This window comes from Solanum verrucosum, unplaced genomic scaffold, assembly GCF_900185275.1.
Source record: "Solanum verrucosum unplaced genomic scaffold, falcon-dt-bn FXZP01000200.1, whole genome shotgun sequence".
In the NCBI taxonomy this organism is placed as follows: domain Eukaryota; kingdom Viridiplantae; phylum Streptophyta; class Magnoliopsida; order Solanales; family Solanaceae; genus Solanum; species Solanum verrucosum.
This window is the reverse complement of record NW_026020093.1, coordinates 276516-297000: the sequence shown is the minus strand read 5'-3', so window position 1 is coordinate 297000 and position 20485 is coordinate 276516. Positions and strand designations below refer to the sequence as shown.

The following is a 20485-nucleotide window of genomic DNA, read 5'->3' as shown; positions in this document are numbered from 1 at the left end:
GTTGTCAGTTCATCTTAATTATGAAACTATGTATGGTAGTAGTGGTTCTTTGGGTTGATCACAAATTTTTGGCCATGTACATGAGCCGAGGGTTTTTTGGAAACAGTCTCTCTACCTCCACAAGGTAGGGGTAAGGTTTGCGTACAATCTGCCCTCTTCAGAACCATCCTGTGGAATTCCAATGGGTATGTTGTTGTTCTTCAGTTGACCTTTCTTATTTTCATCTCACAGTGAGAACATGGAGGGTAAACTCGGTCGTCAATTTAACTGTCCTTATAGATAGGCAAAGCCACCTCCTTGACAGGCTACGAAGCTACCAAGCTTATCTAAAAGCCAAAAGAGGGGCAGTCTGGTGCACTAAAACTCCCACTATTATGTGCAGGGTCCGGGAAGGGCCAGACCAGAAGGGTCTATTGTACACAGTCTTACCTTATGTTTTTGCAAAAGACGTGTTTTTAAGGCTCGAAGTCAAGTAGTAGAACAATGAGAGCCAACATGATAATTACATTTTTTTTTTCTCCACGAGATGACTGGAAGGTGCTAGATGGACTAAAGTCAAACAGAGAAAGAAAGCAGAGGGCCCTATGTGTCGGATCCTCCAAAAAAGCATAATTGTTGGAGGATCTGTACACACTCCTTTGACATTTTTAAAAAATACAAGCAACATAGATCTAACTTTTTCAATAGAAAGTGTCGGGTAAATATAACAGACAAAAGTTGCAAAAAAATTGCAAATCCTATATATGAAATCCTATCTACCCATAGTCACTAATCTCTAACACATTAGAACTTCACAAATACTTCAATGAATAAATAAAAAGTTGCCATCAGGCCCATTATGTTGTTCTTAATTTGTATTCCCAATTCACACTGCAGCGGCTATTTCGGGAGTGACGCTTCTAGTAGGATTTTCTCCATACTCAGGACTCGAACTCGAACTTCACCACAACTCATCATGTTGGTATATTGTGCCTTGAATGCTCTTGTTAGTTTGTGGCTATTAATTTCCTTAAGGCCTCATCAAAAACAGGGAAAATTATGAGGACAGGATATTACAAATCACTATTTTACTAACAAATGGATGGCTGAAAATGAATTCTACCCAAAAAAAAAATAGAAGCCAAAATCAAGCATTTCATCCTCTCTATCTTGCACATAAAGTGTTTGAGGAAAATACTGATTGAGAAGTAAAAACAGTTAGAAAGAAGAACAATGGAGGCTCTGTTATCTTCCACTACTCTTCAACTTAAACCCCTTTATCCACCCTCTTCTTTCTCATCTCTTCACTCTCCATTTTCTTCTATTTCTGTTCTTAGAGTAAAGGGTAGCAAAAAAGCTGAAACTTTTATTCAAAGAAGCCAATTTTCCACTGTTTTGCCACTTAGAGTCTCTGCTAGTTCTCAAGCTGCAGCTGCTCAAACATCCACAAGCATTTCTATTCCTTCTGAAATGAAAGCTTGGAGTTATACTGATTATGGAAGTGTTGATGTTTTGAAGTTGGAGTCCAATGTTGCAGTTCCTGACATTAAGGAAGATCAAGTCTTGATTAAGGTTGTTGCTGCTGCTCTTAACCCTATTGATTTTAAACGAAGGCTCGGAAAATTTAAGGCCACTGATTCTCCACTTCCAGTAAGTTTAGGCACCCTTATCTTGTTATCTTTGAGTTTAGTTTTTATCTTTGAGTTTAGTTTGAATTCCATGTTTTAATGGTACAATTGCTTTTCTCATGCTTGTGTTATAATGTTTGTTAGAGTGGGTTAGAACCCACATTGGTTGAGGAATGGATAGGTGGTCTATTTATATGGATTTAGGCCATCCACATTGGTTGAACATGGAGTTAGGCCCAACTGTCATATGTTTACAGTGATAGAGCAACTTTTCTCCTAAGATTTCAGCACAGAAAATGTTCAAACTGTTTTTTGTGACGTTTCACTTCATGACTGTAGTGTTCACTACTTCTTAAAAATTACCTTCGAAATCATGGGAGGTCAATATTAAATTAGAGATTATCTGCACTATCCGTGTTTAACTATGTGATATTTCATCTAAAAGTTCCCTCACATGAGGGTTTGATTCTTTTTCATGAGTCAAGCACATGATTTTTTCTCTGATAATGGGTGGCAATGAGATTTGAACTTGCGACTTCTGCCTATTCTGATGCCATGCTGAAGTGTGTTACATCTCATCTAAAAGCTTAAGTTGTTAGAAAAAAGCACACATTTATTTACTTAATCATATATCTCGGCATCGTTGCAACTGTTGAAGATTGAAATGATTGAATAGAAGTATGATTTTTCTAAAATTTTGTGTTTTTAGATGAGATGAGCACACAATTTAACATGTTGTCTGTGCAATTTCCATGTGTGTTTTTGTCAGAGCAATTTTCATGTGTATTTGGCCCATGGAAAAGAAACAGACTCAGAAGTGAGAGGTCTTGTTGAAGTTATAATTAAGTAAACAAAAGTGTCTTTTAAGAAGAGATGATCATACAAGTCAAATGGAAAATAGGACAAAATCACACAATTTTTCCTGTTGTGGAATATGTAATCTAAAACAGATACTTTCTTGTTTGTGTAGACTGTGCCAGGTTATGATGTTGCTGGTGTGGTAGTGAAAGTTGGTAGTCAAGTAAAGGAGTTAAAAGAAGGAGATGAAGTGTATGGAGATATAAATGAGAAAGCAATAGATGGACCAAATCAATTTGGATCTTTAGCTGAGTACACTGCTGTTGAAGAGAAACTAGTTGCTTTGAAACCCAAGAATCTGAGTTTTGCGGAGGCTGCTGCTCTTCCTCTAGTTATTGAAACTGCTTATGAAGGTCTTGAGAAAGCTGGATTTTCTGCTGGCCAATCCATTCTTGTTTTGGGAGGTGCTGGTGGTGTTGGATCCCTTGTAATCCAGGTATGAACATTTCAATAAGTCTAGTTTAAATGTATATTTCAGTTTTAGAAAAACATGATTTCTAGAAAAGTGTTCAGGTCCATCTAATGATAACTATGAGTAGCCTTCCATAAAGAGTGAGATTAGTAACTTAGAAAATAAGACAGGCTGTCCACTACAACAGATTAAAATATTCTGGTGCTAGCGTCTACGTAGATAGCAAACTGACTTGGCTTTCGGTAGGATTCTTTGAGGACAATGCCAAATTAAATTGTTTTTTCAGTCTTCATCATTTACTCCCCTGAATTAGCAGTCACCCGTCTTCTTCATCTCGCACATTACATCCGATGGATTCAATATTCCATTGGGCATTTTTAAAGATAAATAAAATGGCCTCTTAGCCTATTTTTGTGTAAACGATCTAGTAGGCTGGGGCCTGGCTAGCTTTTGCTATCTTTTCTGCATGTTCAATCCTTTTTTTATTTTCATGTGCCCCTGCTGCTAAGCTGAAGTGTCGCTTTTTTTCTGTTACAGCTTGCTAAACAAGTATTTGGTGCTTCAAAAGTAGCAGCTACCTCTAGCACAGGGAAGTTGGAACTCCTGAAAAGCTTAGGAGCTGATTTAGCTATTGACTACACTAAGGAGAATTTTGAAGATCTGCCTGACAAGTTTGATGTTGTTTATGATTCTGTTGGTAAGAACTTAGTTTCAACTTAAACAATGGCCATTTTAGTATACACATTGTCGGGACAAAATGCACGTACAAATTTAACATAACACATAGCTAACTAAATGGTTTAACAGTTAATAATAGTGAATATTCACAAGCATAAAGATCAAAACTGCATATTTTGAATCAATTGATGGTCAAATGGGCAATGTTTTGATGCATATGTTGAATCAATTGATGATCAAAAACTACAATTGCAAAATTTCCTTATTAAATTCTGAACTCATCATTTCATAAGTACAATGTTGGGATCTTTACATAAATAGCCCGCCCGATTCATTATTTACTTTCTCTAGCCGATCTACATAAATTTTATACTGATTATAAATGGTTATATACATATTATGCATCTGACGGCTATCTTTAGTTTAAGCTGTTGAGTGGGCTGCTAATTAGGTTAATTCTTCTACAAAGTTTCCAGCGCTAAGAATCTTAATGGTTGAATCCATCGGTTTTAATTAGATTTTGGATCCACCTCTACTAACAACTTCTTGGTACTGACTACAGGTCAGGGTGAAAAGGCGGTGAAGGCAGTGAAGGAAGGTGGGAGTGTGGTAGTGCTAACAGGGGCAGTAACACCACCAGGTTTTAGATTTGTGGTGACATCAAATGGAGAAATGTTGAAGAAACTGAACCCGTACTTGGAGAGTGGGAAGGTGAAACCAGTGATAGATCCAAAGGGACCATTCCCATTTGATAAGGTTGTGGATGCTTTCTCTTATCTTGAAACTGGAAGAGCCACTGGGAAAGTTGTTATTCATCCCATTCCTTAAAAGATAGCTCTCATTTTGTGCAATTTTTAATATATTTAGGGAAAAGGAGAAGTTGTTGTTCCTCAAAGCCTATTGCGGCATGTGATTGATCAAAACAACATGTATGTTGATCATGTTGGACATAGATATAATTACTAAGGAGGATTTTTGTGTCCACTCTTTTTGAATCCAATGTCTGATGTCCGGTACCTGTATTGGAGCCCGACTAATCTGGATTCACGCCTTGTTGTGTTTCGCTCAGTTTGAAACATTGTTTTACCAACTTTTGAATTCATAGCACAAGGAAGAATTTTATTTTTACCAAACTTGGGCGGAATAAAGGAACCATATTTTTATGAACTAATTTTGTCTTCCCTACCTTAAGGATTCGATCAATATTTAATCATGGCATTGTCTAAAACTAATCTTAGAACTGACAAACTAGCTGATGAAAATATGGCTCACCCAAGTTTGAGTAGGTTAATAATGCTCTCATTTATTAGCTCAATTTATTTTCACTCGTCAAATTCAGCCCATCTAGCACCTCACCATCGCAATCATGAAACTTTTAGACAAGTGTTATCACTATTGAAAGAATTGACTATATATTAATTATGATTTGTGATAATGATAAAGAACTGCATCAATTAAGCGCGCTTCTACATATACATAATTTGTTTCATAGTGAAATATGCTTTGGAAAATTATGTCCAAAACACATTTTCAAATTCAAACGCTAGCTAAATTTGTGAAAGGTTTAATTATCTCTCATCTTGAAACAGGCAGAGTCACTTAAAAAAGGTTGTCATCCATCCAATTCCTTAAAAAAGATAAGACTTACATTTTTTAAACACTTTTTATCTATACTACTTTAAGAAAAGGCAGAGTCTCTGTTCCTCAAAACTTAGTGGCATTGAAGATGTAGATTGTAGAGTCATAGGGTGTAAGTGCCGTTGTACGTATTCTCGTTTGATAATAAGAATCTTTATTTACCGAAAAAGAAAACAAAATCGATTATCCGTTATAACAAGTAAAAGTAACTGATAATGTAAAAATTTCATACACCGTCAATAATAACGTAATATGATTTAAGCTCAAAGCTGAAAACAGCCATTTTAACATTATTTATATATGTGATGATACACCACATTGTTGTTCAGTAATACATTTACATCAAAATGCAAATCAAGTAAAGAAAAAAAACTTGAAACACAATTACAATTGATTACATGAAAATTTGTAAATTTTTCAACATGCATGGTTTAGAGTGAAACAGAAGGAGTAAGTTTGAAGTCAATATTCCAAAGCTCAAAGGATCCATTCTCAAAATCATAGTGTCCACCTTTTAATGCAATGTTTTTCTTCACCACAGCTTCTCTCACAAATGGATATGTCAATAAATTGCCTAGTGATACATTCACAGCTTCCTGCTCAACATCATACAAAAAAATTAACATTACATTTATGTTTTGTGCGCATTTTGACTGAATACAAAGTTTAAGAGATATTTTTGAAACTTACAATCTAAAATGAGTTTTTTGAAGTTGTGTTTGAATGTTCATTTTATTTAGAAAAAAGTTGAAGTTCTGTGAGCAAAAGTGAAATGTCACCCAAGAACTGGTTTTGACCAGTTTTTTGGGACTTCCAAATTTCATGAACTTCAATAAAAAAATTTAAAAAAAGTATACTCTCAAAATCTATGGTCAGACGGGAGCCAATCAAGTCATAGATGTCATACCAGTGAAGCTTTCACTCATTAAGAGTAAAATGAGAAATTTAAGCTAAATTACTTTTAAATATAAAAAAATATTTTATTTATTTTTTTGCAACAAATATTTATAGAAACAAAGTGCATCACATGAATTGAGATATACCTTCTCCAATTTTGTGCATTGTTCATTGTGATCCAAATCGCAGAATTCTGCCTTTACCTTTGCCTTGGCAGTTGAGCAAATTTTCACCCATTCTTCAATGAAATCACTGCATTTTTAATGTACTCAAAGTATAAGAAGACCTTTAAATATAATTTTATTTTTCTAGATTCAAACTAGATAAACCTTAATCAATATTTAAATATATTTTTTTCATCATATTTAACCTAAGAAAATAACTATTCATAATGTTTTTCATATAATTTTTTAACATACAAAAAACTAATTAAAAAAAAGTTAAGATATAATTTAATAAAATTAGTTCAAATTAATGTTTGAAAAGTAACAAATATCACATAAATTAGGAGAAAGAAAAAAAATTCTTTATTTTTTAAAAGTATATAATAAATATATGTAGGAGCTAAATGACAGATGAAAAGGACAAAAGAAAATACAATTTATAAACAAAAAATAAAAAAGTTGATGAGTAGACTTGCTTTTTTAAAAAGTCAAGTTGATGATCATCTTTTTATTTATCAACAACTTTATAAGGGTGACTATTCACTTATTGATAAGTCCATTTTCATTATCAATCATTTTCACACATTTATTTATTTAATTAGGGAAATTAAAAACCAACCTTTTAGTGGACCCATCATCAGGAATAGACATAAGTCCTTTAATACCTCCACAACAGCTGTGCCCAATCACCAAAATATTCTCCACCTATATAATTGAACAATATTCATTCATTTTTATATTCACAACTCCAAATAAGTAGGAGAAAAAAGAAAAAGTATAGCCAATTAATTTATTTTTTAATTAAATGATTTTACTAATCCCTATACTTAAGGTTTAAGTTATGAGCTGATTTAATTAACATGCACATGGGGTACATTTTGAGGCAGGTTACAGCCAAATCAGACAAATAAATCTTGTTGGACTTCAATATTTTTTTTAGAAGTTAATAATAACAGAAATATTGTCTCTGAAAAGCTGCACAAAAAATGTTTAGAAAGTTAAAAATGTTTCTAAATTAGGAGAAATTTAGTTTATTACAAAGAATATCCTCAATTAAATGTGATTGACTCAACTCTTCTAAATCAAAAGATAGAATGACTCACGTTCGAAATAATAACTGAGCAAAATTAACAAGATGGTGTCCTTTCCTTAAAATAAATTAGGCTCGACAATTTAAAAAATGTTAATTTTTTCTTTCTTAAATATGGATGATTATAAATGGTCAATGTCACACAAGTTGACATTTTCAATTTATATAAATATGAGGAGAAGTTAAGTAAGAAAGGAATCTCTTTAATTGAATTAGGTATCTTTGGACCAATATTGGACCATGAAATAACATGCTAAAAGACATGTACTTTTTTCTTGACCTCATTAATTAATTAATTAGGATAAAATGAGCTACCCCTTTATTATTTATTAATTATTAATTAATTAAGCAGAGGTGTAAAAACAAACTTCATATGTCATAAAAATGACTGACCTTCAAGTGGACAACTGCATATTCGACTGCTGCTCCCACTCCAGAATATTTTGTCTGTAATGTATAATTAACAACAAAATTAGAGTTTAAATCAAGAATAACGTGGAAAAAGTAGAGGATAAATAATAAATATGGGTTAAAGAATCTGCAATTCAACTACGAATATTAATCTAAACTTTATGCCATAAATATCCACATCATTATTTTGATCTTTTACTTTCTTTTCTTTTCAGATTTTTTTTTTATTTCTTGTTGATTTGTCTCTTTGGGCTTTATTTCGAAAAAGGTCATATAAGCAGACCATCAGTCTATTCTCGAATGAAAATTTACCTGGTCGTAAGGAGGGACCATGTTGGCGATGTTACGGACAACAAAAGCTTCTCCTGGTTGGAAATTGAGGATGTGTGATGGGCAAACTCGAGAATCGGAGCAAGCAAAAACCAAGAACTGCACGTAATTTAATCACAAATTATACATAAGTACTCATTAACGTGCCTTAAACGTCATTACCATTGTTGTGAAGTCCAAAATATAAAACTAAACTTAATATTTAGGAACAAAATTCGCATTTTGGACGGCAATTATTGATGTTGATTTACATTAAAATACTTTGGGGATATAATAGGGAATAACGCCTACGAGTATATATGCAAGAGAGAATAATTATTCTTGAGAGCTTTGATTGGAGGAAAAAGACTTAAGAAAATAATATAATATATAAATTCAATATTTGGTGAGAAATCATGGTTAAGGATAATTTTTTCCATAAGCTTTTGATCATAGGAATTAACTAGATTAACTAATCAAGGCCATGATTAACTATGTTCACTTTTACTTGAATTGTTGTATAGTATTTCAAATATAAAGCTATATATAAATTAATATAAGTATTGTGATAATTAAAATATTCATGTTAATTATTATAATTTCTTAAGAAATATGTAAAATTTAAAATGAACACATAAAAGTGAACGAGTATTATGAATTACCTTAGGGCTTTGACCTTTGGCAAGTTGTCCATACAACTCTGGGTTTTTCCTATAAAATGAAGTACAAAAACCAAGGTTAAGATTTTAAATATGTTTAACATGATTAAAATTGGCATAAATATTTACTAACGCTATCTAAAGAAGCTTTTCATTCAAATTAGAAATATTCTTTAGCTTTTGGACTACATAAATAATTAACCCCACAAATAAGAGAATTAGGTGATATATCATTCCCTTCTAATCATTTAAGAGTAGGGTTCTTACATTTTTTTTTTTAGTGAATTTTTAAATATATATGCTTTACTTTCAAGAATTAGTTGGAAATAAACTTAAAATTCTCTATCAAAACAACTTTTTTTCTTATCTTTTTAGCTAAACTTTTATGTAGTCGTGCCATATTATACTCCACTAATTTGAAAGTCTTTTTCTCAATGTACGACCATAATTTTATACAAGAAGAAATATAGTGGGCATATAATATAAGGGTAGACCTTCAATGATCAAGATTCCACTATTTTCCATACACAAGTTGAACACTTGGCAATCCACTTATCCACTCATATCAAAGAGTTGTTTTCCATAGCTTTCATTTTTAGGACCAACAAGATATTAACTGGTACCGTTCATTTTACTTGTTCATAAATTAAAAATAAATACTTTTGATATGTGCCAAAAAAATAATTAAATTTCATATCCAGTCAAATATATTTTCATATGAATAAAGGTAAAAGAGTAATACTAATTGGCAAACTATGATAAATTACTTTCCATGCCATTTTTTTTTGGCACACCTATGCCTACTAAGAAATGTGTTTAATAACATCAGTTATTAATAGGGTTGGATAAATAATAAATTACTTCTATTTTTATTTACTAAAGTACAGTATGACCTTGTTAGAATAGTTTAAACCTAATAGTGAAATGAATAAAATCATTAATACCTTCTTTGTACTACTATTATAAAATGACATAAATTCTATCAACATCAATGAAAGCTCTAAACGACAGACATATCCACATGATAATTAAGTGACCCACAATTTGATTTTTTATGTTTTTTTTAGATTAAAGTAACAAATAAAAATTAAAAAATTAAAGGAAAACACTAATATCCAACCACTAATAATTCAATTGAGTAACACTTTCAGACGGTCGGTCAAACTGTCAACCTTCAATTGTGGAAAATAAACAATCAATTCTGAATCAAGTCAGCTCAATACTCAATCGATTTCATTTTAATTATCGTTTTAACTTTTTCTTTTCACATCTACTTAAAAAATAATAATAACCATAATATATAATTTATTAAATACTTTTCGAGGATGAAAACGATATTAAAATGATTTTCTTAAGAAAATAACTGAAAATAATTGCCAATTTTAATTTTATTTATTTATTTTCTTAAAAAAAAACTGGCAGCATATCGGAGAATGATGCAATATTTGATGCCACAAAGGTTCCGGACATAACTTTTTAATAGCAAAGGACAGAATTTATTTACGGTAAAGTACAATTTCCTAATTTTGACTTACTCATATTTCTCCGCCTTGAAATGCGCGAATCCGGATCGGATCTTCTCATCCGGGCCGGACTTTTTCCCGTTGGCGCCTTCCAGCTCCGCCGTCAACTGCCTTATCTTCGCCGCAGCTGTGTCTTCCAGCTCATTCTTTTCACTACCAACCACAAAAAATAATAATTAAAAAAATAAATAATTAAATTACTCACTCCGTGTGGGACCCAGCGTTAATGTAAACAGACAAACAGTTAAGAGGATTGGGGGATGAAATCAGAGTCTGTTTTCCAATTTTATCGGAAACTGTGAAATTACGGATCAGGACAGAATTTATTACAGTAATTACGTTATGGAAGCTACAGAAAGTCCTGATGGAAAAGGACAAAAAAAGGAAAATCTCTTTCTATACCTGAGAAGCTTTTTCAGTCCTGCAATGGCGTCTTCGTATGAATCTTCTGCCATTTTCGTAACCTGCAAGTCAGAAAAAAAAAAAACAATCGTAATTACATGTTGATTAGTTGATCTTAATTTGTTTTGATAATTCTACGAGTAAAAGGATTCGATCGTATTTGATTTTATATATGCGAAGATCGAGCAAAATTCAATATGAAAATATGCAAATTACGAAGAAGTATGAAGATTTGTCAGATTTGAATATACCTCTCGACTTGTAGAAAATAAAGTCATTTTCGTTGATGATGAAGAAACTAAGGGAGAAAGAGGATGAATAAAACGCTCAAAAGAGTAAACAAACTCACGTTCTTTGTGTTGTAAAGGACTATTACAAAGAGTATTTATAGAAAGAGATTTGGGTATGGTTAATTGGATTGGGATTTCGATAAATATTTTATTTACCTAAATTGAAATTGGAAAATTATATATTTAATTATATTGAAATTTTATTTTTGTGAATATTCAACGCCTTATTGGATGGAACGTCACCCATTTGTGGTGCGGTTATGGAGGAATGGGCCACTGGTTTCACTTTCTATGTTAATCAATTAAAATTCTTTTTCATTTCAATTATGACATTTTATAAATTTTCTTTTTAGTTATCACACTTTTTATTTTTAGTCCAATATATGAATGTTGATCGATATTTTAAAATATATTGTTATTCATATTAATATGGAAATATTACAACTCTTATAGTACTTTTAGTTAGTTTTTGAATATTCAAATTTTTATGTTAAAATATAGAATTAATGTTATCTGATTTATCTATGAAAATTAGTCAATTTGACTCTCAAAATGGAATTAAGGGAGTATGTGGTGACTTTGACTTTACACGAAGTATAAAAAGGAAAGAAACACTTTCGAAACTTGTAATTTAAATTAAGTCATAAATTTGTGTTACTATGAATCATTTACTAAAGATAAAATAAGTATTTTAAATTAAATTATTACTGAATATAAAAATGTCATTCTTTTTTAAGAGGACCAAAATGACAAGTGAATCATACTCCCTCTGCTCAACAATAGTTGTCCACATACTAAAATTAATTGTCCAACAATATTTGTTCAATTTAGAAAATCAAGAGATAATTTACTTTTTGTCTATTTTGCCCTTGCTATTAAGTATTATTTATCATCTAACACATTTTTCAAAGGATTATATTTAATAAGGTCAAATAATAATATAGTAATATTACCCCTATTATTTATTATTTCTTAAGAGGTATGTCAAGTCAGTAATGCACAATTATTATTGGACAGAGAATATAAATTGAAACAATAAAAATAGTATTGTTGTAACAACCTACCTCATTGGTGATTTTACTCACTTTCAATATAAGTTCAAACAATTAAAAAAATATGTTCTATGTATATGTTTCCTTGTAAATTTAATATTTTTCGTTTGTCCTACCATTATTTCAGAGGTGTGGGAATTGCTTAAATTTGATTGAGTGTTAAGGTTCGCCCAATCCTCGGTCATTATGACTTAAGGTTGCACTAATTTAATGACTACTTAATATTAGATATAAAATACATCGTAAAATTATTAGATTTTATATTTCGTATCAAACGACTCTGAAGGTGTTAACTGGCTCAGGGGGTACAATAGTTTAGTGGACATAATAGAATACTGCTGTGTCTCCTAATTATTATATGACTAAGTCAAAAACAGGATTATGATTATTAAATATTGTAATTTATTATAAGGTTTTATTAGGTGAAGGGGTAGTACGTGTAATGTGGCCTTCCTGGCTTGCCGGTGGCTGTTTGTTTCCCATGGGCAAGTCAACCATGGAGTGCCACCACATTCTACTTTTGGCTTTTGGACTCAACATTTCATCAATAATTTTTATTCTTTAATAATTTTGTGTTACTCATTACATCCTATACATTTAATTAAAATACTATCAAAATGGACTTTTCTTCTTCATATTATAAATAAACTCTTTTAATTTCAAGATCCTAATTTGTTGGAAAAAGTCCATCATTTCTAAATTGATTCACCTTTTTCGGCTTATTGAAGGTCAATTGACCATTACAACGATCTCACAAATCAAGTTTGAAGGAAAAAAAGGTGAAAAAAAGAGAAACAAAATGAGGGCAATCACAATCAATTGACCATTCTTCAATGATAATTAAGACTTAAGTTTTATCGATGTTTGGGAAAATAGTTAAATTTGTTCTTCAATTTTGGGAAATGATCCAAATTTTGGGATTCTATCTTTGTTGTTATTGATATGAACTACTCCTTTCATCCAACAATAATGGTTCGTTATATTATTTTGAGATGTTCAAATACTTGTCCACTTTATGAAATTAATGACTAATTTTATACTTAGTTTCTAATTTATCCTTATTATTAATTATAGTCATTTTCTCTTATTACATTTTTCAGGACATTCTATTTATTATATTTCAATGGTGATATAATAAAATTACTTTTCTATTTATAACTTTTTAATAAGTACTCTTTTTGTCCCTAATTACTTGTCCAATTTTCCTTTTTTAATTGTCCATTTTGACAAATCAAGAAAAAACAATTTTATAATACCTATTATACCCTCAATTTATTTAGAGAGTTAATGCTTTTGAAAAAGGTAGAACCTCTTTAATGAGTAAATTGATTTTGAAATTATATCAATTAATAGGGGTAAAATGATAAACTCACTATGTTAATTATTATTTTCTTAATAGGTGTGTCAAGTAAAAATGGACAAGTAATCACAGATAGAGTGAGTATGTAAAATCAATAGTAAACAAGTATTATTGGACAAAGAGATTAATTTTATTTTATTTTCTTATTCACAAACAACTAAAGCTAGCTTTCCATTATATGATTTTTTTATAAGAAAAAAAAAGATTAACTATGCTCTTGAACTATGTGAGAATTATAACCCTCTAAACTTGAGTAGGGTCCCTATTTTGATGGCGACTCCATTATCTTCTTTTAATAACATTTAAAACCTTAAACAACTATGTCTCTATTCCCTAAGCTCAAATTAACTACCATTAATTTCAAATCAACTACATCATCAAATTGATTTTTCACTTTCATCGAAACTCCATTGATCACTAATTTCGTAGATTGGCAGTAACTATATTAGAAATTCACACCAAATATTAAAAGAAAAAAAACCAATGCACATAGAATTTTTAATCTCAAGGACGAATTTAATTGACAAATCTAAATTGTTTCACATACTTCAAGGGCAATTTAATCTTTCACTATTATTAAAAGAGAAAGAAAAAGAAGTATACATATTGAAAAACTTTTGTGATAAGTCAAAGAAGAATAAAAACTCACCCACTTTTTTATAAAGGAAATGATAGATAAATTAGAACCACTTCACAAAATTCATATGCAAATTGAAACATTTTTCTTAGAAATGATGAAAATTTATTAGTTACTTACTGTATTTGTTTGTATCCAAATATGGAATTATTTTGAAACAGAAAGACTAATGACTTTGTACGTAATCCTTATCCTATCAAATGTATTTATGACCAAACTCCAAACTGAATTCCAAAACAAAAGCATTAATATCCCAAATTATTCTTTTGAAATTGGAAAGGTTAAAGAGGACTATAAGGAAATGCTCTTAAGAAAGTCGAAAAGGCCATTTCCCAATTTTCAACCTTACCATTTTATATAACTTTCATCACCACAAATGGTTTGTGACGTGACGCCCTTCTTTATTGGTTTGTTTCTATTCTAGTGAGCTCTTCTCACCATTTCTTCTTTTAATATATACTACATACAGGCTCGTGTCAACATGACTAGTATATGTAATTTTTCATATTTTAATTTTGTAATATACATATAATTTTTGAAAATCAATCAAAACAAAAATTATAGCATTATTTTTAAAAATATGTTAAATTTCTTATTATCATGATTTATAATACTTTTAATATAAATTATTGGAAATACCTTTACTCCTTTGTTTTGATTGATGTGACACAAATGACATTTGATGAATCAACCAAAAGTTTTTATATATTTTTAAAAATATTTCAAGTTGTTATTTATAATAATTTGTGAAGTACTAATATTTTTTACCTAATTTTTAAATATATAAATTATTAAATTTTCAAATAACAAAAGTATCCTTTAATGCAATCTTAAATTTTTAATCCTAATTGAAGCATACATGTCGATAAAAAATATGTGTGCTTCCAGTCTCTTCTATATATATATGTTGTAGATGAATTTTGTGAAAGGTTTTTATTGCTATTAATGGTTAAATATTTATAGGTGCGGGAAATGGACTATTTGGGTTGTGATATGTAGTATAAAAATTTACTGAAGGAAAGTTTATGGCACTAAGCTTAGCATTTTATAAATTAGTTTAGGAAGATCAATTTTTCAAAATTTATAAAAAATTGATTTGAGCAAATTTTGATATATAAAAGAACTAAATTACTGGGGTTGGACAGTGACGAATTGAATTTGAACTGACTTTGAGCTAACTTTTATAATGAATTAAGATGAACTATACCAAATTTTAATTCGTTTATGATCTTATCCAATTAATTAAAATTTGAACAAATTAAATGAATCATATAGGTTTGGCTTGAATTTTCCGGCCCTAACATTTACCAACCTTATGTAGCAAACAAGTGTTCAAATATATCTGTTCAGTATGTTGCAAGAAAAATAATATGTTTGTATAGTAAAAATATTTTTTAATTTTAATGATATGATTTTATAATTACATAATATTTTTTTAGTCATAAATTTAATAAATCTGTATCTCATTTTATGATAATCAAACACTTTCATGTAAATTTGAAGAGAAATAGTATTTTCAAATTGTAGCATTATGAATTTGAATTTGTGTAATCACTTAGACAAGTACAATTTAATTGGACAATCCTTGCTCCCGAAAAAAAATAAGGATAAATTTTAGGTTTAGCAAACATAAAAATAATATTTGTATGTTATAGCTATAGCTGCATAATTGCGCTTCATAGCAAACTTATGTTTGCTATGAAGCATCAGATTTGTATAAATCGTTGGCAGGCCTTTGATTTGTATAAAAGCGCAACGATTGTATATGTATATCGGTTAGATAATTGTATATATGTAACTAATATGTATATATATCAATGATTGTCATTGTGTTTATATATTTGCATAAAATTTGAATTTGTATACAATTGAATCGAAATAAAACATTTGTCTTTCAAATATCTCTCTATCGCTTTATACAACACAAATTATACATTGTAATTTGTATAATTTGTGTTTGCATAAAGCGAGAAAGAGAGAAAGGCAAAAGAGAACTGGTAGGGGAAGATCTGTATTTGTATTATTATAAGTGTATATGACGAAAATATATGTATTTGCATTTGTATATATAGTTTTCTCTCTCTTTAGACAAACACAAATGCAATTTATACATTTGTGTTTGTATAAAGTGTGGGAGGCAAGGGAGAGTGACGAGCAAGATCTGGGAGAGAGGCGAATGTCAAGTGTTTGCTACAGATGACAATTAAATGAAACTGTGGTTATAATATTTAATTTAAATTAATAGTTTGCTAATTTATACAAAAATGCTCTTATAAGTAAGTAATCTTAAACTTTTACTCTAGGACCACGAGAACATAATTTTAAGTTTGACAATTTTTTGCAAAAATGAATACCACTTTTGATTTTTGAATTTAATATTTTATGATAAAGTTTAAAATCACTTATTTTAAAAATTATTAAGTGAAATTTCCTAGAAAAAGGGGTGGTGGGTGTGTGTGTGGGGGGGGGGGGGTGGGTTAGGGGTTTGGGTTGGAGCCATCTAACAAATTTTTGAGTTTTGGGCTTGTTGGTCTTAAGTGGATCGGGCCTTTGGACTTATAAAAGTTACATTTAAAATGATCAAAACGTGGTCCATTAAAGAAGTTTGGGCTTGTTGATCGGATTGAAGTAACAACTTTAAAAACAGTCCGATTTACGGTCGCTAGCCTATATTATATAAAACTATACAGTAATTATACATAAAATATGTCTATAATTATTTTAATGGACAACTATAAGGTGTAAAAGTATACACCTATTTTCCCTTGGTTTTTTGTTATTAAATTTTGAAGTCTTTTACGCGGGGAAATTTCAACAGAATGAAGAATTAAAACGAGAATATCCAAAATTTATTAATCTTATTTCGTAATTTATATCATGATCCAATCTAAAATTTGAAAGTTATTTTCCATTATTGACCTCCATTATATGGTGAATAGATAGAATCGAACAATGTGGCTAGTATACAAACCATGAACATATGATAAGAGGCCCAAATGAGAAAGACTTGACAAAAGAAAGTTAGAGTCGAGCACGTAACTCACAACCTTCGGATTAAAAGTGAGGGGTGTTTACCATCCGAACAGCGCCCTCTTATTTAAACACTCATTCTATATTATCCTCTCCGCCTTAATATATTGTATACTTCTCCTTCATACTAGAATCATTTACCAATTTTTTTTTAATCGAAGTTAGACTAAACTAATTCAGTATAAATATTTGAATTTTTTGAATCTCGTAAAGAAAAAATATACCAAGAACATTTTGTGACAGAGGGAGGTTTATTTTATGGATTTCCCTTTATAGTATTTTAGTAATACTTGTAAATTCTTAAGTAGTTCGCTTTCAGATTTAGCTTTTCTATCCTCACAAGGTAGATGGAAGGTCTGTGTTGGTCACATCACCTTCTCCAGATCCCACTTGTGAGATTACACTATGTATATTATTGTCGTAGTTTTTTTTAGAATTTTTTTTCTTTCTTTTTTTTTGGTTGGAACTAACAAAGTCAGAAACATAAGGGTGTTATATATATTGCGTATCACATATTTACCAACTATAGTTCATAGTTCATTATTTGACTCAAAATAAAGACACAAAAATATAAAATGATAAAGACATCCATGTAGAACTAACCTGATTGAGAGACTTTCTTGAACAACACATTAGCATGCATTTCCTTAATTTTCCAGCCATAATTAATAAGAATTAATCCTCAATAATATTCCTGGCAATAATTCAGCCACTTATCATATACATTGGTTAACAATATCATATATATATATAGTAATATGCAATACCCACATTATATTCCACACACCAAAAAAGATAACAAATTTGTTTGATCTAAAACTCCTACTATTCCATTAGTATATGCAACTACTTAGCTTTTGCCTAAGAATATGAATTTACTATCCAATTATGAGAAAGCTAAATGACATGACATGATTAGTTCAAGTTCTCCCTAAGATATAAAAGTGATACGTACATAGTTATCTTTTAAGTGATCAGATTATTCAAAATTTCAATGGTAAGAAAGAGAAAGAGAGAAAGTGTACCTTATAATTAGAATTCAAGACTTGAGAAGTATCATCAAGGAGTAGAGAAGTGTGATATTTGCCCTTATAATAGCAAAATTGTCATTGAAAATAAAGCCAACAAGGCAAAAGTGATAAGAGTAAACCACAAAAATAAAAGTTGTCCTCACGGAAATTCCATCAAATGAAAACCACAAAAAAGGATAAGAATAGAGACAAAAATAAAGAATGAAAGAGAGTAGAGCTTTGGATAACTTCTACGTTTGGCACACCATTTATTTTTAAAATTAGAGATAGCAAACTTACATAACCATTTTTGGGCCACATTTTCATCATCTTACTCAGCATTGGTCAATCCTACTTATCAAATTCTGACCAAGGGTTTGTGGCTTCACCACTTACTTACAATAATAAAATAAACTACACACAAGCATTTCCTCTAGTTAATGGAATCAGAATTTGAAATTTATGACTTTATGATTTTAGTTCATTTGAGTTATTGGGTTTTAAGTTAATCATTTGTACATATTCTATAGATCTTTTAAAACAAATATAAGATTTGAACCGAAGCTACTCTATAATTTGACTGAATACCTAACTCGTATTTGATCTAAATTCCATTCCTTATCTGAATAGAATAATTATCGTATTTTGAGAGTGAAGCATAATTATTGTGATAAAGTGTTTTCTCTGATTAAAAATGTAGTATAAATTTTCGATAAACAGGATTCGAACGATTTCCATGCCTTCACCCTCCTCTATTATTCATGAAAACGACTCTCAACTCCCAAGAGGAGGGGGGGTAGGGGGGGGGGGAGGAAAAGAAAAAAGAAGTGTACCCTTTATCTTTTGGGACTTTTAGATAAAATGTGACAACTCTTAGCTAGGTGGAGGATTGGTCTTTTATAAGAATTCCCAAAAAATTGGAAATAGTTGAGATAAGAGAGGTTGACAAAGATAAACGATGGCTATAAAGATGGTATTATACCATTATTATATTATGAAAAGCACATGAAATTGACAATTCACGTTGATTGTTGCAAGAATTTCAATATATATATATAGCTTTCTAGTTGCTTAGTTGTACTCTATTTTTTAAATTAAATTTAAATAAGTGATTATTCCAAACTTGTGATATAGACAAATAATCATGTACTTCTTATCATATCCTACTAATTGAAAATGAACCTACCTCACTTGCTTTGTATGAATTTGGTAATAGTAGGTCCCTTTTTTTTTTTTGTATATCTTTAAGCTGTCTCTTAAAGAATTGGGAAATGGTTTGAGTTAAGACTCATGGAGAAAAATAAATGATTGACATATATAATTCTATGTAGGCATATTACATAAACATAATCCTTAACTTGGGGGCAGCGGATAACTATGACTTTTAACTTTGGGTATGCACAAATATGCACTTAAACTTGTATAAAATTGAACAAATATACACATTAGTCCTACATGGCACCTTACATGACAATTTTTCGTCCTACGTGTATTATGTCATGTAGGACACGTGTGTCTACTTGTTAAATTTTATACAAGTTTAAGTGTTTACTTGTGCACACTCAAAGTTGGAGGACATAATTGTCCGTTGAAGTCAAGTTAAGGGTCATGTTTGTGTATTATGCCTTCTATGTATGAGTCCGGAGTCAAAAGGGAAAAAAAATTGCTAAAAATTCCAAAAGGGCACATCAATTTTTTTTAAACCAAAAGGGCAAAATCGCTCCTGACGGAGCGATTTTCTTCTGACAAAATTGACACCGTTAATTTTATTTTTTAACATCGCTGCCCCTACAACGTTTTTCTAAAAAAAAAACTTTATAAAATTGAAATCGCTGCCTTTTCCTTAAAAAAAGTTAATTTTTTTAAAAAAGAAAAATCGCTTGCAAGGCTTAAAAAATGGGGTTTCTCAAAAACCAAATAAGCCAACAAAGAAATGGGGTTTCTCAGAAACCAAATAAGCCAACAAAAAAATGGGGTTTCTTAGAAACCAAATAAGCCAACAAAGAAATGGGGTTTCACAGAAACCAGAGATAAGCCAACAAAGAAATGGGGTTTCTCAGAAACCAAATAATCACCATATTGTTGAGTGTACCAGCTCTTTAGGTCAACCAACACAGGAGGAAATATGTGTTTAGGAAGGGCAACTTGGCCATCAAATAGTGGAGCAACAATGGCGATTAACAAGAAGTAAACGAAAAGAAGCAAGTACAATAGCTTAACAAAAGCACCCATTTTGGTCTTCGTCTCTTTGCAGCAATAGAGGCAGGCACCAAACAGTTCAGCTAATTTTTGAGAAAAACGCTGCAGGGGCAGCCTTGTTAGTTTTTTTTTTTTGACAAAATCGCTGCCAAATTTTAAGGAAATTTTTTTTTGGACAAAATCGCTGCCCCAGCAGTGATTTTTATGTTTTTTTAACGGATTAACGGAGTCAATCGCTCCATCAGGAGCGATTTTACTC

General features: G+C 30.6%; 2 protein-coding genes across 3 annotated transcripts; one reads left to right on the top strand and one right to left on the bottom strand.

The window, feature by feature from the left end:
• The first annotated feature begins 939 nt into the window (after positions 1-939).
• On the top strand, positions 940-4541 carry LOC125824765 (2-methylene-furan-3-one reductase). The gene is made up of 4 exons (XM_049504115.1): positions 940-1629; positions 2578-2901; positions 3415-3574; positions 4118-4541. The coding sequence occupies exons 1-4, from the start codon at positions 1213-1215 to the stop codon at positions 4381-4383; spliced, it is 1167 nt and encodes a 388-aa protein (XP_049360072.1). The 5' UTR covers positions 940-1212; the 3' UTR covers positions 4384-4541.
• Positions 4542-5403: 862 nt separating this feature from the next.
• Positions 5404-18283, bottom strand: LOC125824769 (carbonic anhydrase 2-like). 2 transcript variants are annotated; one of them, XM_049504117.1, is made up of 10 exons: positions 18043-18283; positions 17621-17711; positions 10649-10710; positions 10259-10399; positions 8727-8775; positions 8068-8184; positions 7738-7791; positions 6874-6959; positions 6237-6342; positions 5404-5789 (listed from the first exon to the last, which is right to left on the bottom strand). In XM_049504117.1, the coding sequence occupies exons 2-10, from the start codon at positions 17678-17680 to the stop codon at positions 5625-5627; spliced, it is 840 nt and encodes a 279-aa protein (XP_049360074.1). In that variant the 5' UTR covers positions 17681-17711; positions 18043-18283; the 3' UTR covers positions 5404-5624. The 2 variants fall into 2 exon arrangements, with proteins under 2 accessions (XP_049360074.1, XP_049360075.1); XM_049504118.1 differs by lacking the exons at positions 17621-17711; positions 18043-18283 and adding an exon at positions 10900-11209.
• Positions 18284-20485: the final 2202 nt, after the last annotated feature.

What these genes read in the sequence shown, in the direction of transcription:
- LOC125824769 (XM_049504117.1), bottom strand. Translation starts at nt 17,680, where the DNA reads ATGGCTGGAAAATTAAGGAAATGCATGCTAATGTGTTGTTCAAGAAAG. An exon ending in GGACTGAAAAAGCTTCTCAG is followed by an intron (nt 10,400 to 10,648) that starts GTATAGAAAGAG and finishes TGTGGTTGGTAG; the next exon opens with TGAAAAGAATGAGCTGGAAG. An exon ending in TGGTCCCTCCTTACGACCAG is followed by an intron (nt 7,792 to 8,067) that starts GTAAATTTTCAT and finishes TATACATTACAG; the next exon opens with ACAAAATATTCTGGAGTGGG.
- LOC125824765 (XM_049504115.1), top strand. Translation starts at nt 1,213, where the DNA reads ATGGAGGCTCTGTTATCTTCCACTACTCTTCAACTTAAACCCCTTTAT. An exon ending in CCACTGATTCTCCACTTCCA is followed by an intron (nt 1,630 to 2,577) that starts GTAAGTTTAGGC and finishes TTGTTTGTGTAG; the next exon opens with ACTGTGCCAGGTTATGATGT. An exon ending in TTGGATCCCTTGTAATCCAG is followed by an intron (nt 2,902 to 3,414) that starts GTATGAACATTT and finishes TTTCTGTTACAG; the next exon opens with CTTGCTAAACAAGTATTTGG.